Below are 18,023 nucleotides of genomic sequence, written 5' to 3'. Positions count from 1 at the left end.
ATGCTTCGATCCTAGCATGTATAGTCGACATTCTACTCTCCAAACTTAATTTCATCCCATTTACATCATTAGGTACAAGTAATTAGAGGTGCAGATTCTAGTACCTAGATTGTGAAAGAATGCCCAAAGATGATAGAATTTTATAATTTATGTGTGTACATTTTTACCCCACTCATATTCCACCCAAATACCACCCATGTGAATATCCACATGCAAGCTAAGTGCTTGGCAGGAAATTGCTTATTTACATGCATTTACATTCACACATACTAGAAGGCTGCGTTAATGCATGTTTTTGCCACTTAGGGCTAGATTCACAAATCCACGATCCGTGTCCGATCCGTGCCCAATTGCATGCAGGCTGACGAATTCACAAAAGACCTGCACGCAAATGTGGACAATCGTTAACACGCCCCCAACCCACTGAACGGGTCGCTAGAGACCTGACAGTAGTGACAGGCAAAGCAGCCAATCAGGGACTTCCTTAGACTCCTCCCTAAGGAAGTCCCTAATTGGCTGAGGTACCCCAGGCCCTTCCCAAGTGAGGAGCCCGAGGCACCTCAGCCAATCAGGGCTTTAGTCCCCACCTCGTGCATCGATACACCAAGGCGGGACCTAAGGCCGCACTCATCATCGTTGGAGGCCTAGAGCAGGAGGGACTGAACACCCCTCCTGCTCCCAACTGTAAAGGTATGGGAAGGGGTGGTGGGTCCCACTGGGAACCGGGAGAGGGCATCCTTTGGGTGCAGGAGGGCGTCAGCAACCCTCCTGCCATTTGTTTTTGGGGGTGGGAGAATAGTAGATATGGCAGAAAGGAGTGAGAACCCTCCTGCCATAATTTTAAGAACCACGTCAGGCGGGAGTGGGAACCCTCCTGCCATAATTTTAAGAGCCGCGGTTTAAGGTATGGGGAGGGGTGGGCCCGGCTGGGCCAATGGCGGGTTTGCGATGGCAGGAGGGAATTGACATGGGGACTGGGTGGGCAGCATCGGGCCTGATGGCAACAGCAATGGCTGTGGCGGGTTTCGGGTTAAAACCACGAGCTTGCTCTGCTAAAAAGCATTGCGAGCCTGTGATTTTAAAGGGCAGGAGAGTCGGCAAGGATAGAAGCGACTGGTCTTCAGCAGTCGCTTCTTTTCTGATCAGCAAGCCCAATCGGTGTTACAAAAATTGTTTAGTGAATCGCTGCCCTCAAAAATTTGTATGCCATTTCCCTCATTTGCATGCATGGATTGGGATGGGATTGTTGCACACATTAGTGGAAATTGGGTTGCAAAGAGCTCGCAAACCGATTGGTACATAATCGGTTTGCATTGTGAATCTAGCCCTTAAATCTTGGCAGCTCCTTAGAGAATTACCCCCATTGTTCCAGATTAAAGTGTGGGTGGCAGTATTCATTCAGCTTTCCAGATAATGCTGGCGGTGTCCACTCTATTCATCCACTGCTCATCATCTGGATAGCGCCATTGAATATCCAGATTTTATTAACTGCTGCGGAACAGATTGACCTTGGCATGCTAAGATTTTCTTGCTGCGTTGCGGACAAGGTCACTTTTCAAAATCTCCCTAAAGATCCCTATAAATAAAAACAAAATCATCCAAGTATTTTAAACAGTCTGAATATCAATTTTCATTCTCATTTCACATCGCATAGAGGTGAATGACTGACAATTGTTCAAAGTAAAATTATGAGAAGAATCTCTGCATCCTAAATGGAAAAAAAGTGTCTAATATTTTATATTTTCCTTTTTTAGATTCATAGAAGTGCAAACCTTCAGCTTCAAAATTTCCAGATTTATTTTTGCAGAAAATTTGGTCTTGACATCACAGAAAGCTTGGGGAACACTTCGGTTACTAATAGTTTGCTCATTGGTCGCTTTGCTAAACAGGTGAGCATAACGATTACAATCTTTCTTAGCTTTGCTTAGCTTAGGAGACCAAGATAGAAGACATCCTAATAAGGTTACTAGGTTGTTTCAGGTTATCAGGGACAGGCTGAGCCACTCATGGATTTGTTCCACTGCATGCTGGGACTTGCATTTCTAATTATAAAGAACAGTTGGCTATGTGGATAGGGTGGGGGTGGGATACTGAATGTTTCAGTATTGTATTTGTTATGGGGGCTCATTTTCAAAAAAGATAGATGTCCAAAAGATGGCATAAACTAATTTGACATCATTTACCATTTTATGTTTATCAATTTCATCAATTACCATTATAAGCTAATTATCTTCTCATCACTATGTTGCCAGGCTGGTGTTTGTATCAGCAATATTTTATTCCTGTGCTAGTTCACAGAGCCATGCAGATTCCCTTTCTTTTTCTTTTCGTAACCAGAGCTGTAGAACGGTAGTGTAATATGGGTTAGTAGATTTCTGGGAAATTAGATGCACTCAGCTGCATGCTCTGCATTGCAGCACCCCAGGGGTGTGATTATCTTTGATTATCTCATGATAACATTCCCTTTCTCATAATTTACATCCCCTTTGTCATAATTTACAGCTTAATTTATGCTCCACTCCCATTAATAATGATATCTATTTAACGTCCATTACAAACAATTTGCCATTAATTTAACAGGATATTAGATGTTCCGACTTTATTGTCTTTTAAATGAAACTTATAGAAATTTATAGAAGGGGAGGCAAGGGAAGAATCTGGATTTGGCTCATGTCTTTTCAAAGGGTTAGGAGGAAACTCATGGCTTTTCAGTAGGGAAGAGAAAAGATTTTGAATTTGGCTCATGCATTTGTCAGTTGTAGCTCTAGGTGAGTTATATTTGGGTACTGTAGGTATTCCTCTTCCTCTCAGGGCCAGGATGCACAAAGCTCTAGCAACCTGATTTAATAAAAATATTGAGTTGGGAGCAATTTTGGTTTTCTGGGGCATGCTCAGTACAAATAACATGAAAATCATATGCATGCTATTTGTGCTGAGTATCCCGGTGAAAAGCCTGTGCATAAGAGCTGAGTGGTAGGCACAACCCTTTTGCACAGATCCAGTAAAGTTCCCAATCGTGGGCGCTCCAGAGCAATTTATTTTTTTTATTTTTTTTTAATTCACATAAATATTCAAGGGAAATTTTATAAACTAGGGTGATAATTAAATATCTCAATCACTGATCACCTCAATAAATCAAGACATAAATCTATCAAAAAAAAGTCTTCAAAGACTCCAACTAATCCAGAATACTGCAGCCAAATTGATCTTTTCAAAACACAAATCTGACCATGCCTCCCCACTCCTTGCCAAACTACACTGGCTCCCAATGATCTCCAGAATCCATTTCAAATGTTCCTGCCTGGTTTTTAAGATCATTCACGGCATCCTTCCTCCCCTTATCCCACTATCTTACAACTCCTCCAGTCCTGACTCCTCCAGAACCGCCCAAAGGTATAAACTAGCCTTCCCCTCTCTACGCGGCATTCACTATGCAGGCAAACTGGGAAAATCCCTTCTTTTCAAAATCACAGGACTTTGGAACGACCTCACCATCCCGTTGCAGAACCTGGGCTCCCTCCAATTATTCCGCAAACAACTGAAAACTTGGCTTTTTACCAAATTGTAACTCTATCCTCCCCCCTTTTTCTCCTCCCTTCTACACATAAGTTTCATGTAAACCTTCTCCTTCTCTACCTATTATTTAAGTTCTTGTAAACCGTGTCGAGCTCCATATTCGTGGAGATGATGCGGTATATAAACTTAAGGTTTAGATTAGATTAGATCAAAAGGTCATACCAAATGTTAAAACGCTCAGAACCACAACCAAAACTCTAGTGATAATTCACGGAGCCAGTTGCATTAGAGACCATCATAGCATGTTCACCGTCTCCGCCACCTGCTGTCATAGAACCATCGTTCTATTGGATTTCAACTTTAAACGTAATAGTACTGCATAAATATGTCAGCTGTTGCCAATTAGTTGAAATAAAAAGCTGTTACTTATCTGACATGTAGGATAGCTATATTGCTGCTCTATAACTGCTCCGGGTTCATCCTTATGTTTATTACTAAACTGTTGCTGTCATACTCTTTCCAACCCCCCATATTCAGCCATAATATGGGTGCAGTTGTTGCGTGTCTGTTGTGTGAGTCCCACACCTAACAGCTGTGTTCTGACCTTAGATGTGGGACATACACTTACACAACAGATGCACAAACTGCTACCAGTGGCTCCAAACCTGCCGGAAAATTTGACCCAGTAAGAAGTGAGAGCTCCCTTCTGAGTATTGCAAGGAGTGCTCATTTTAATACTAATGAGCTCCATGTAATGCATTTGAATAAGGTTCTCAGTGGCTGTTACCACGATTAATAGAAGCCCCCAAGAACCCTTTTGAGCGCTAGAGGCTGAGCTGCCTTGCAAGTAAGACTCCCTACAACCAGTCTTAACTTCCACAGTAAGTTTTTGAGTTATCTCCCCCTCAAGGGCGCACAACCTGTTTCGCAATGGAGGGCTACATGAATTGTTTTCAACATCACAAGAAGCATCAGAGAGAGCAATGAAGAATAAAAGTTGAACTTTTAAAAAATATATATGTACCCAATATTATGTTTATTGGCATTTGATATAGCGCCCTATCTTGGAGAAGTTCAGGGTGGTGTACAATTTTTTTTTTTAAATCAGGTACTCTAAGTATTTTCCGTATCTTACCCAATGGGCTCACAATCTGACTACGATACCTGCAATAGTGTCATGGGGTCAAAGGTCTGCTAACAAATTTAAGGCTAGATTTACTAAAAAAAAAATAAGTTACTGTGTTAACACATGCTAGCATGCATCATTGAAAAGTATTTACTGCTGTTATCTTTTTATATAATGGGACATTTTTACTAATTCAGTAATACACATTAAGGGTGTGTGTGTGTGTGTTTAAAATTGGTTACACAAGGACTGTTTAAATGTCATAAATATATGACACTTTTGACATTACATCATTAAAAATATTTGGAAGTTTTAAAGATGAATGAAAGAAATTTAAACTGATTTAGAAACAAAAGGAAAGTTATATGAAGGTAATTTCTGAGGTATTTTTTCTCCCTTAATAGCATGATGTGAAGATCAAAATTCAGCTATGGGCTCCTTTTACAAAGGCGCGCTAGCGGGGTTAACGTGCGCGACTTTTCATCACGCGCTAACCCCCGCGCTGACCAAAAACTACCGCCTGCTCAAGAGGAGGCGATAGCGGCTTGCGCGTCTGGCGGTTTAGCGCATGCTATTACGCGTGTTAAACTGCTAGCGCGCCTTTGTAAAAGAAGCCCTATGTGTTTGTTTGTTGCATTGTAATAGATCCTTTATATCATGTTTTGTTGTTTTATTGAATATGTGTTGTATGAGAAGGCTGTAATCAGGGCAGGATTAATTCGTCGATGGCCCCTAGTCACACAAGTACACTGGACCCCTGCCCCGCCCCACCCCACCATGCGCCCAGGCGGAAACAGGAAGCTGTGTCAGAGGGAAGCTTTGGGCAAGCAGCACCGCTTGCACAATTACAGTTCCCGTTGCCTTTCTTACCCGCTTACCCGCTTGCTTGTCTTACTTTCTGTCGATGCGGGGCCCGCGTTACCGATCGATGCTGGAAGGGCTCTCCTTCATCGGGCCCCCCTGACCATTTCGGGCCCTACTTGGGCTATTAGTTAATCCTGCCCTGGCTGCAATTTGTTATTTTTTATTTGGATGTTTTATTGTACTCCGCAGGATATGTGGAATATAAATTTTTTAAATAAATAAATAAACTATATTGACTCCCAGTCCTTATTGAAGGTTGTGTTCTCAAATAATCAAGCCAGTCAGAATATGCATGAAATTGGTCTGTATGGTGTATGTTATGCATATTCATTGTGGACATCCTAAAAACCTGACTGGAGGGTGCATCATGAGGATTGAGTTGAAAACCTCTGCTGTAACCACAAGTAATGTCTAGGGTTACCAGATGTCCAGGAAAATGTGGACATGTTCTCTTTTTAGAGGGCTGTCCAGTTGCCTAGATGGATTTTCCAAAACCCGGCAATTTGTCTGAGTTTTATAAAGCCCCAACGAGCTCCGGCTTCATTTGGATGGCCTGTGAGAATGTCACACATCTGGGGGCGGGGATGAGGTGGAATGGGGCAGGGCTGGAGCTGGAACTGGGTGGAGCTGGAGGAAGAACTGGGCAGGGATGGGGCTGGGCCATTCTTCCAGGTATTTTTGCTTCTTAAAATATGGTAACCCTAGTAATTAACATTAAAAACATATTCAAGGGTATACAGGCTAAGAGTTTGTTTCTGTATTAGTAAGTCAAAAATTTTTGCCACAGAAGTTGACGGGATTTGTAGAAGGTGCCCTTTTTTAGCAAACTCTGAAGTGTACATTAGTATGTCAGCGATGATGTGTTTTTCTTGCAGAATTTCCTTAAATTGTTAATCTGGTTTGGCAAATGCATGCACACGGAATGAAGACTTGTCTTGCTTTTTTGCTCAGCAAGTTGATCCGTATTTTGACCTCTTGGGTTCTTCTTTCTTAAATCAGAGCAGTAGCTGTACGTTGGCAGGCCTGAAAACTCCCAAAAGGTTTGAGCTGTCAGTTAAAAACACAACCTTTGTGAACTTTGACCAAAGCTCTTGCACAGCAATCAGCACCTGCTCTGAGTGTTACAGAGGGCAAGGTATGTAAACCCTAAACCTTAGTTTTATTACTTATCATGTTGTTGTTTTTTTTTAATTAACCATAATATATTGTGGAAATTTAAAAGGGATATGAGCAAGATTCATTTAGGACTCCTTTTACAATGCCATGTTAGAGGTTTCTACCATGGGTTGGCAAATTAAATGCTCCGAAGCTCATAGGAATTCTGTGAGCATCGGGGCATTTACCTCACCGGCTTGTGGTAGAAACCTCTACCGCAGCTTTGATTTTTTTAAATTATTATTTTTGGCATAACAAAATCAAAGAAATCAATACATTTGTATGCCAAAATGCAATAGCTGACATTTATGAGGGAAGGCCCTGCAAAGAAAGTGATTTATATGGCATGCATTCTTTAGTCTTTATTTTCAGACTTTCTCCAGAGCAGATTCTTCTTGTTGGACCCACGAACCACAGCCCTTATCTTTCATTAATATTTGTAGGCAGACCATTTGAAAACATACCATTTGCAGAATCTATTTGATGCAGCTGCCTTGCAAATGCTTTGCATGGTTTTGAACTGGTTATCACAAACATAATGGCAACTAGAAATATGCAATCATACAAAAGTCAGCCATTTGTATTCCAGCTAGGGCAGGCTTAATTATTAAGCACACACCTAGGGTGGCAACTTCTGATTGAGGAGCTGGGGTGAGGGTAAGGGGGGTCACGGAATCAGTAACGTAGTAAGGGGAGGTGAGGGGTGGTTAGCCCCAGGTGCCATCTTGGTGGGGGCACCGGTACCTGTTTTCCTCCTCCTCACTGCTCCTTCCCACTCCTCCCCATGCCACACACTTACCTTCACTTCTCCCAACCGTACTTCTAGCTATTTGCTGGCGTGAGCAGCAACTGCAACCTCCCTGCTGGTGTCAGCTCTCCCTCTGACATCACTTCCAGGTCCCACACCTAGGAAGTGACATCAGAGGGAGAGTCGACGCCGATGTAGGTAGCAAGTTGATGATGATGCTCGTGCCAGAGACATTAAAGGTGATACAGGGTAAGGAAGGGGTGCATACACGCGGCATGGGGTGGTGGTGATGGAGTGGGTGGGTGTGTGGAGAAGAGGATGGGGAGGGGCACCACCGCCCCAGGCACCTCTCAATCTTATTTCCTTTGTTTTTATTTCTATTTATTATCTTTAAAAGTGGACTAAAATGGCCACCACACCATTTTACTCAATATGATGTCCATCTCTAGACGTTTTGCAAAAAACATCCAAAAACCGAGTGCCAAGCATTAGCATTTGATCCAGAAGTCCATTCAGTTCTACTCCTTTTTGTTCAATCCTTTTTTTTAAACCCAGTTACACTGACCACTTTTACCACATCCTCCAGAGCTTAACTATTCTCCTATTTCTTTTAAAGGTGTACCTAAATGTAATATAACATGAGCTACTACTTGAGATCCAGTAAATGCAAATATGTCTCATGCATATTCACTGTGGTAATCTAGAAATCTCAACTAACTAGGTATGCCTCTTCCAGAGGGCTGGGAAAAATTGCAATAAATTAAGATATATCATTATTTTAGTTTAATTTTACTATGACTACTTGTGATTGTTTTTCCAAATTTATAGTGAAATCCACAGAATCCTGTGAAATATGAATTTTCCTTTTAAACCTTTTTCAGGTGGCTTTACTGTTAAGACTGAGAAGATAAAGTTTTTAAATTCACCCTATCAGACAGCATTCCCATTTCCTCATGCTGCCATACTTGAAGACCTGGATGGCTCTCTGTCAGGATGGGAAGGAAGTCATCTTCTTGCTCACATGGATACACTTCCAGTTTCCTGTTGGGAAAGTGCAAATTCCAGTGGCGCTTTCAGAGGCAGTGTTTGCAAAAAAGATATTGTTTTTCATCGCATGTCCATTGGTTTGTAAGTATTATATTATACAACCTATATCAGAGAGAATCAGAGGTACATTCACTTAGCATATGAAAAAATATAAACACTAAACATTAAGGGGAAAATTTAGGTGCCAGTAGGCACTTCACCAGCACCTAAGTTAAGTAACAAACATCGTTTAAAATGTCACCATTAAAGCACCTACCAGCGTCTAAATAATATGCACTGGAAACACACCTACATTGGCGCTTTAGGCCACCAAATGCCACTATGAGCGTGGTTAACGCTGGAAATGGCGTTAGGTGACACAAAAGCGTCTATGTAGGTGCAATTCACGGCAAAGATAGGTAATGGAAATGTAGGCTTGGAAAACTCTGGCCTACATTTCTGGCGCCTAGCTTTTGCAGAGGTGCAATTCTCTATAGGGCGCCGTTGCGTGATTGATACACAATTGGTGGCCACATTTTAGACGGCAGCCGATATCGGCACCCTATAGAGAATCCGGGCCTAAGTGCAGAGGCCTAGCTACAATTGAATGAATCTGGCAAAATGCTCAGGGCCGCACAATGGTAGGGACCACCTATAGCTGAACCCTCCCTTCCACACACCTGGGTCCAGCACCTATACCATCCTGCACCCAGTTGCTTACCTGTCTTCCAAATGCTACAGCGGCAGAGACAGCCATGTCCCACCCTGCTGATGCATCTTCCTGTATGTTGGACACGGCAGAGGAAAGGACCTGTGGGCCAGAAAGGCAGCCTTTAGCACAACCTCTGCTGCTATAGCTTCTGGAGGAACTAGCAGGCAGGTGAGCAACTGGGCATGGGGGGGGTGGGGGGGAGAGGTACCAGATTCAGGTATGTGGAAAGGAAGATTCAGCTGACTCTGGTACCTCCCCTCCCCCCCCATGCCCAGTTGCTGTAGGCATGCCCTACCATTGGATATGCCTTGCCATTGTGTAACCCTGGGCATTTTGATGGGCTTGATCAATGATAGCTAGGCCCCTGCACTTAAGTTTCAGTGTTTATATTTTATTCATATGATATATGATTGTTTCTCCTGTCCAGTTTCCACTGAGTTCCATCTACACCACTGCTTAAGTGTTTATATTTTATTCATTGGAAGTTATTTCTACTTTTTTATATGATAAGTATTTTATTGTTACTTTAGAGATGGGCTTCATCTCTTTTTGGTCGGAATCAGGATGCTGTAGAAATTGAAACTACATAAAAAGTGTGGTAGGCAGAAGCTGATGGAATCAGGCTGTTACCCCAGAATTAGAACACAGACACACAAAAGTATGTACCTCACAAAGGTGTTAGTAGGCGACAGATAGGGCAAGGCAGGAAACACATGAAGTCAAAGAAAGGGATGATACAGAAATGATAAATATCTAGATTATGGGTTATGTAGCTAACATACGTGAAAAGCAAAAATTATTTATTAAGCTGTTACCCCCCTCTTTGACTAAGGTGCGCTAACCGATTAGCGCGTACTAATCGATTTAGCGCGTGCTAACGGGTGCATGTTAGTCTATGGATGCGTTAGGGTTTAGCACGCACTAATTCGATTAGTGTGCATTAATCGGTTAGCGCACCTTAGTAAAAGAGAGGCTTAGTGTTGTTCACAGTATTTTGGGGATTAAAGCTGTGTTATTACAGGGAGAAGATTGCTAATGCACGTTAATGACACAAATGATGATATTGAATGCAGCATTTAGATATACCTCTAGAGCTTTAGCTAACTGCATCGCTTTATTTATTTACCTTATAATATTTAAGTAGAGGTATAGTTACTCAACCGTAATAAAGTTAGCAATTTAACAGCAGCCAAATTTATTGCACGGGTCACCATCAGTACTGAAGGTTAGTGATTCATATTGTAAACTGAAATTTGCATTGCTGAAGCCTGGTTCATCATGCATTCCTGGTCGCTGAAATGCAAGGTTGGAGCATTTGAAGCATGGCAGCTGCTACTGAGCTTTGTAAAAGTGGGGGAATAGATTATAATTTCAGTAATAAACCAGGTAGGCTGTTAGCACAAATTACTAAGAGTTGGACATTTAATTGCTATGTTCAGGGTTTAAGAGATGACCAACAAAATTTCCATCATAAAACAGAAGAGATTGCATATATTTTTCTTTCTTATCTTTCTAAATTGCATGGAGGTCAGACAGCAAATTAGAGATTATCTTCATGATTCTGGTTTACCTGGTATGTGTCATTTATGTGCAGGGAAACTGATAATTGGAAGTGTCAGTAGTCTAGTGATTTACATCTACAGTATAGGGGTCCAAGGGTCTCTTATTTGGCAGCCTGATTCCAAATGGTAGTATCATGAGATTACCAGCAGGAACTGAGGCTCATTTAGAGTTAGGGAACAACAGGGATAGGAGTGCTTTGGGATCATTCTCCCCCCTCCCCCCTCCCCCCTACACACTTCCCACCAGATAGAACTCTGAAGTGATCAGGGAATAGAGGCGGGGGGGGGGGGAAAGGGTTAAAAGTGATAAGGGATCATGTCAGTGGAAGCAAGGGTATGTCAAAGAGGGATCTGGGGTTTGGAGCATACCAAAAGGCACAAAAAGGAAGGGGTGAGGCATATATTTTACAAAGCACCAATCCCTTAAAGCTGCTCCATGAGACAGAGAGAATAGAAAAAAGTATCTCTTGAGATGTTGCTACCTTTCCATAAATAAAAAAAATTAAGAGATTTAGGGGGAATTTATCAAAGTGCACCAAGCGGTTTGTGTGCACAGTTGCATTGGCGTACACAATTGCATTAGTGTGCTCTAACTGCTAAAAAATGCCCATTTAGCGGCTAGCATGTGCTAACATGGTTGCGCATTAATGTGCTTAACACCCTTTGATGAATCCCCCCCTTAATGTAAGCTGTGTTATTCATTTTTGCTTTATAATGAACTGCATTGTAATCATTTGCATGTTTCATAGCTGAATATTATTTAATATATGAGGTGGTATACATAAGAACATAAGAAGAGCCTTATTGGGTCAGACCAATGGGCCGTCAAGCCCAGTAGCCCATTCTCACGGTGGCCAATCCAGGTCATTAGTACCTGGCCGAAACCCAAAGAGTAGCAACATTCCATGATACCGATCCATGGCAAGCAGTGACCTATGTCTTTCTCAATAACAGACTATGGACTTTTCTTCCAGGAAATTGTCCAAACCCTTCTTAAAACTAGCTATGCTATCTGCTCTTACCACAACTTCTGGCAATGCGTTCTAGAGCTTAACTATTCTCTGAGTGAAAAAATATTTCCTCCTATTAGTTTTAAAAGTATTTCCCTGTAACTTCGAGTGTCCCCTAATCTTTGTAATTTTTGACAGAGTGAAAAATTGATCCACTTGTACCTGTTCTACTCCAGTCAGGATTTTGTAGACTTCAATCATATCTCCTCTCAGCCCCTTTATCATCTTGGTCGTTCTTCTTTGAACTTTTTCTAGTGCAGCTATATCTTTCTTTAGATAAGGAAAACAGAATTGAATGCAATACTCTAGGTGAGGTCGCACCATGGAGCAATACAGAGGCATTATAACATTCTTAGTCTTGTTAAAAAAATCCCTTTGTTAATAATTCTTAGCATCTTGTTTGCTTTTTTGGCCGCTGTCACACATTGGGTGGAAGGTTTCATCATATTGTCTACAATGCCATCCAGACAGAGACTGTGTATGATTTCAAGAAAACATGGTATAGTCACGTAGGATTTCTTAGAGAGAGGAAAAGATAATTGTTACTGCGGATGGGCAGACCGGATGGGCCATTTGGCCTTTATCTGGCATCATGTTTCTAATATTTCTGTCACACCACAATCTAACCAAACTTATTTCTGTTCCTCTCTTCCCCCGTTCCTCCCTGCCCTTCTCATGTGACCTGTGGAATGCCCTCTCTGTCTCCAACAAACTTACCTTCATCTACAACCTCTTTATCTCTAGAAAGCTCTACCTGCTAGCACTAACTGAAACCTGGATCTGCCCTGAAGACTCTGCTTCAGCTGCCGCCCTGTGTCATGCAGGGTACCTTTTCTCACTCACACCTCATCCAGATGGACATGGAGGTGGTGTTGTACTCTTACTCTCACCATCTTGTAAACATCAACCCCTTCTTCTGCCTCAATCTTACTGTTATCCTTCCTTTGAAGTTCACTCCATCCGTCTATTTGTCCCTCTGTCTCTCAGAGTAGCAGTCATTTACCGACCCCCTGATAAATCCTTCTCCTCCTTCCTCACTGACTTTGACTCCTGGCTGTCCTTTCTTGAACCCTCCCTCCCTTATCCTCGGTGACTTCAACATCCATGCCAATGACCCTTCTCACTCCTAAACGTCCAGGTTTCTTGCGCTAATGTTCTCATATGTTCTCCAGCTGTGCTCCACCACCCCTACTCACCAGAAAGGCCACTGCCTTGACCTTGGCCTCTCCTCCAACTGCTCTATCACTGAATTCTGCACCTCAAATCTTACCATCTCCAACCATCAGCTGTTAACCTTCACAACTCATCACCCTCCCCCCAAAACCAGACTAATCACTACCCATACATTTAGCAACCTTCAGGCTATTGACCCTGACACACTCTCTACCACTGTCTCATCCCTCCTTTCTACCATTATGTCAAACAAGTATACCAATGAAGCTGTTCTCTTCTATAGCTCCATTCTCTCATCTTCTAATGATAGACTTGCCCCTCCCATTTCACGTTCTGTAAGACATGCCAAACCCCGACCCTAGTTGACCCCTTTAAATCTGTTACCTGTGCTTCTGTGCCTGAACGTCTTTGGCTTAAATCCCGCACGCATGCCAACTTCATTCATTTCAAATTCATGCTGACGTCCTTCCAATCTACCCTCTCACATGCCAAAGAAGAATACTACAAGCATTTAACTAACTCTCTTAGTGCCAACCCTCGCTGTCTCTTTGCCACACTCAACTCTCTACTCAAAGTACCCTACCTCCTATCCCCTTTTCACTTCCCCAGACGATGACAGAGTTTTTACACAGCAAGATTCACAAGATCCACCTTGAATTCTCAACTATGTCACCTCCCCCACCACTCCTTCTGACTGTCTACTCTTTCAACTTCCCTTCAACAACCCCTACAACCCTTTCTTCCTTTTCTGAAGTCACAGAAGAGGAAACTGCATACCTTCTCTCTTCCTCCAAACCCTGTTCCTCTGATCCGATTCCTACCCGTCTACTTGGATCCATCGCTCCCACTGTAATCACTCCCATTTGTCACATCCTCAATCTTTTGCTCTCCACTGATACAGTTCCTGATGTCTTCAAACCCCTCCTCAAAAAGCCCTCACTAAACTCCACATCCCCCTCCAACCCTCCAACTACCGCCCCATCTCCTTCCTTCCCTTCCTATCCAAACTACTCAAACGTGCTGTTCACTGGCGTTGCCTGGTCTTTCTTTCTTCTCATAATATTCTTGACCCACATCAGACGGGCTGTCACCTCTCCATGTACAGAATCTGTACTTGCTTAAGTCTCTAATGACTGTTCCTGGCCAAATCCAATGGATTCTACTCTATCCTCATTCTTCTTGATCTGTCTGCTTCCTTCGTCACTGTTGATCAGCAACTCCTTCTCGACATGCTGTCCTCACTGGGATTCCAGGGTTCTGTTCTATCCTGGTTTTCTTCCTTTCTCTCCCATCATACTTTCAGGGTATGTTACGGTGGATCCTCTCCACTGCCATCCCACTGTCTATTGGCGTACCCCAAGGCTCTGTTCTGGGCCCTCTCCTCTTTTCCATATATATCTGCTGTCTTAGTATACTGATCTCCTCTCATGGTTTTCAATATCACCTCTATGCTGATGACTCCCAGATCTACCTCTCCACACCAGATATCTGTACAGGTATTCAGGCTCGAATCTCAGCCTGCCTGTCCGACATTGCCACTTGGATGTCTCACCGCCATCTCAAACTGAATATGGCTAAAACTGAGCTCCTTATCTTTCCAACTAAACTCACCTCCCTCCTCTCATTGTTCTCTATTTCTGTGGATAACACTATCCTCCTCCCTGTCTCGTCAGCTTGCAGCCTTGGGGTGATCTTTGACTCCTCTCTCTCCTTCTCTGCTCAGATCCAACAAACTGCCAAAACCTGTTGCTTCCTCCTCTAATATTACCAAAATCCATCCTCTTCTCTCTGAACACGCTCTCATCACCTCACGCTTAGACTCCTGCGCACCTATCTCTCACCTCTTCAATCTGTTCAAAATGCTACTGCACGACTCATATTCTGTGAGAGCCGCTATTCTCACATTACCCCTCTCCTCAAGTCACTTCATTGGCTTCCCATCCATTTCTGAATACAATTCAAACTCCTCTTATTGACTTACAAATGCATTCACTCTGAAGCCCCCCAATATCTCTCTTCACTTATCTCCCCCTATGCTCCTCCCCATGAACTCCGTTTATCAGGCAAGCTCCTCTTATTTGTATCCTTCTCCTCCACTGCCAGTTCCAGACTCCGTTCCTTCTTTCTTGCCGCACCATATGCCTGGAACAGGTTGCCTAAATCAATACGTCATGCCCCATCCCTAGCAATATTTAAATCCAAGCCTAAAGCCCACTTTTTGGAAATTGCTTTCAACTCTTTAGCTCCCACTCACTGCTGTCAAATACTTATACCCATTGTCTCATTTCCTCTACCATAATCTCCCCAACCCTGAGATGTCCTGTCTGTCAAATTAGATTGTTAGCTCTTCTGAGCAGGGACTGCCTATTGTATGTTAAATGTACAGCGCTGCATATGCCTTTCAGCGCTATAGAAATGATAAATAATAGTAGTAGCAGTAATTGAATGAAGGGGCATAGGGTGAAGATGAAAATGCGTAGACTAAGAAGTAACTTCAGAAAATACTTTTTCATAGAAGGGGTAGTGAATGCATGGAATGGCCTCCTGGTGAAGGTGGTGGAGGCAAAAAAATGTATCTGAATTCAAGAAAGTTTTGGATAAGTACATTGGCTCTCTAAAGGAGAGGAAGGGATAGTAGATGGTGTAGATAGGCAGACTAGACAGGCCTTATAATCTTTATCTGCCTTACATAAGAACATAAGAAGTTGCCTCCATTGAGGCAGACCAGAGGTCCATCTTGCCCAGCGGTCCGCTCCCGCGGCAGCCCATCAGGCCTAATTGCCTGAACAGTGTCCCTGACTAATTTTGTAACTGCCTTTAATCTTCTAATCCTATCCTTATAACCTACCTCTACTCCTATCTGTACCCCTCAATCCCTTTGTCTTCCAGATACCTATCCAAACCTTCTTTGAAGCCCTGTAGCGTGCTCCTGCTTATTACATCCTCCGGTAGCGCGTTCCATGTATCCACCACCCTCTGGGTGAAAAAGAACTTCCTGGCGTTTATTCTAAACCTCTCCCCTTTCAATTTCTCTGAGTGCCCCCTTGTACTTATTGATCCCCTTAATTTGAAAAATCTGTCCCTGTCTATTTTTTCTATGCCCTTCATGATCTTGAAGGTTTCTATCATGTCTCCTCTAAGTCTTCGCTTTTCCAGGGAGAAAAACCCCAGCTTTTTCAGTCTGTCAGTATATGAGAGGTCCTCCATACCCTTTATTAGCTTAGTTGCTCTTCTCTGGACTCTCTCAAATACCGCCTTGTCCTTCTTGAGGTATGCCGACCAGTACTGGACACAGTACTCCAGGTGCGGGCGCACCATTGCACGATACAGTGGCAGGATGACTTCCTTCGTCCTGGTCGTGATACCCTTCTTAATGAAGCCCAACATTTTGTTTGCCTTCCTTGAGGGTGTGGCGCACTGCGCCGACGCCTTCAATGATGTGTCTACCATCACTCCCAGGTCTCTTTCAAGGTTACTCACCCCTAGCGGTGATCCCCCCTATTTTGTAAGTGAACATCGGGTTCTTTTTCCCTACATGCATGACCTTGCATTTCCCTATGTTGAAGCTCATTTGCCACTTTTTGGCCCACTCTTCCAGCGCTGTCAGATCTTTTTGGAGATTTTTGCAGTCCTCCGTGTTTTCAACCCTGCTGTATAGTTTGGTGTCATCCGCAAATTTAATAACCTCACATTTTGTTCCTGCCTCCAGGTCGTTAATAAATATATTGAACAGGAGCGGTCCCAGCACCGACCCCTGCTGAACTCCGCTTGTGACCCATTGCCAGTCTGAGTAATGGCCTTCATTGTCTTTGTGTCATTATTTGCCTAACTCTAGCCTGTGTCTTGACCACTCTTCTGGCTTGGTAGTGTCTGTGTAAACGAAAACTATCTTGTTAGATACAACCACAGTGCTCCTGCATTTTGGCCCATCTGCTGCTTCCTTCCATCTGCCAGTCAGTGTCTACTCTGGCTCTACAGAGAACTTCTTCAGCTCGTGCTGTAAATCTTTGCAGTCTCCAAATATGAGAGGGATCAACTTAAAGGGAAAAGGGGCTGCAGTAGGTGAAAACATCTGAGCAAAGCCCAGGAGTCCTGATGTTCTCAGAGGTATCAGCTGAGCACCAATGTACATCCATTTGGAGGATTTCTTTATTTAAGTTCATGGCATTTTATTATTTTCTCACCTTTATTTACAGCATACTTATTTATTTATTTACTATATTTAAGTCCTAAGCAGGGTACATAAAAATATACACAATAAAGGTGTCCTTTTATTAAGGTGCACTATCCAATTTAGTGCACACTAAAGATTAGCATGCACTAAATGCTAGGATGTCCATTAAATCCCATGGGCATGCTAAATCAGTTAGCGCACCTTAATAAACATTGCAGGAACTAAAATTTAGTTGCCTCCCAACTTTCTATCAAATGATGAGGACAAAACTATAAAAAGTGAATTTCTTGCTAGACCTCAAACACCCAAGGCACTACTTTTGATTTTATTTGTACCCTTACTGGGGTGGTCTTTTCATCATTGGTCTTAGCAAATAGCATGTGCAATATTTTAATTAATTTTCAACAGGCTCTGCATAAATTATAAAGTGCATAGAGTGCTCTAAAAATGCTATATAGTGCTCTAAAGGAAAGGCACTTATCTGTGCGCCCGATGACCGTTTCACTTTATATTTCGTCAGGGGCTATGCCTCGGTTACAAGCACCAACATTTTTTAGTTAGAAAAGCCCATTCTTTGAGCTGAAACCACCTCTACTCGCGACACTGCACTCAGCCTCTATCGCCCACCTTTCTATGCCATCTGTACTGATAAACTTGGTACTGATACTTGGATCTGTACTGATAAACTTGCCATCTGTACTGATTTTAGAAGAGATTTGTCTATGGCTTTTTAAAATGTTTTGGTCTGTGAAAAAAAAAAAAAAGCCATGATGAATTAGACTCTTTGTTTTCATAATTTGTTCCTTTTATTTTAAAGAAAACACATTGATTATACCTGGAGGTAAGGGCAGTGCTGCTTCAAAAACTAATTTATTTAAAGTTAGCCATTTCATAAAGATGATAACCTACTCCAGGGCATGTAATAAGAGGAGTCTTCGCTCTGCCATGTATCTCGTG

The 18,023-nt window shown here is 42.6% G+C and overlaps 1 protein-coding gene across 13 annotated transcripts in view; it reads left to right on the top strand.

Moving 5' to 3' along the window:
* PKHD1 (PKHD1 ciliary IPT domain containing fibrocystin/polyductin) overlaps positions 1–18,023 on the top strand; it is an 800,857-nt gene that overhangs the window by 492,041 nt on the left and 290,793 nt on the right. For all 13 annotated transcript variants that reach the window (XR_004538726.1, XR_004538727.1, XM_033936724.1 and 10 more), the window contains 3 exons: positions 1,755–1,889; positions 6,506–6,641; positions 8,291–8,537. Coding sequence is in view for 11 of the 13 variants with exons in the window: in XM_033936724.1 (XP_033792615.1) it covers positions 1,755–1,889; positions 6,506–6,641; positions 8,291–8,537 (518 nt within the window). In the remaining 2 variants the exon portion in view is untranslated. The remainder of the gene's footprint in view (positions 1–1,754; positions 1,890–6,505; positions 6,642–8,290; positions 8,538–18,023) is intronic.

The sequence above is a fragment of the Geotrypetes seraphini genome, chromosome 3 (genome assembly GCF_902459505.1).
Source record: "Geotrypetes seraphini chromosome 3, aGeoSer1.1, whole genome shotgun sequence".
In the NCBI taxonomy this organism is placed as follows: Eukaryota; Metazoa; Chordata; class Amphibia; order Gymnophiona; family Dermophiidae; genus Geotrypetes; species Geotrypetes seraphini.
The sequence above is the reverse complement of the archived record's forward strand: the minus strand, read 5'-3'. Positions and strand labels throughout refer to the sequence as shown.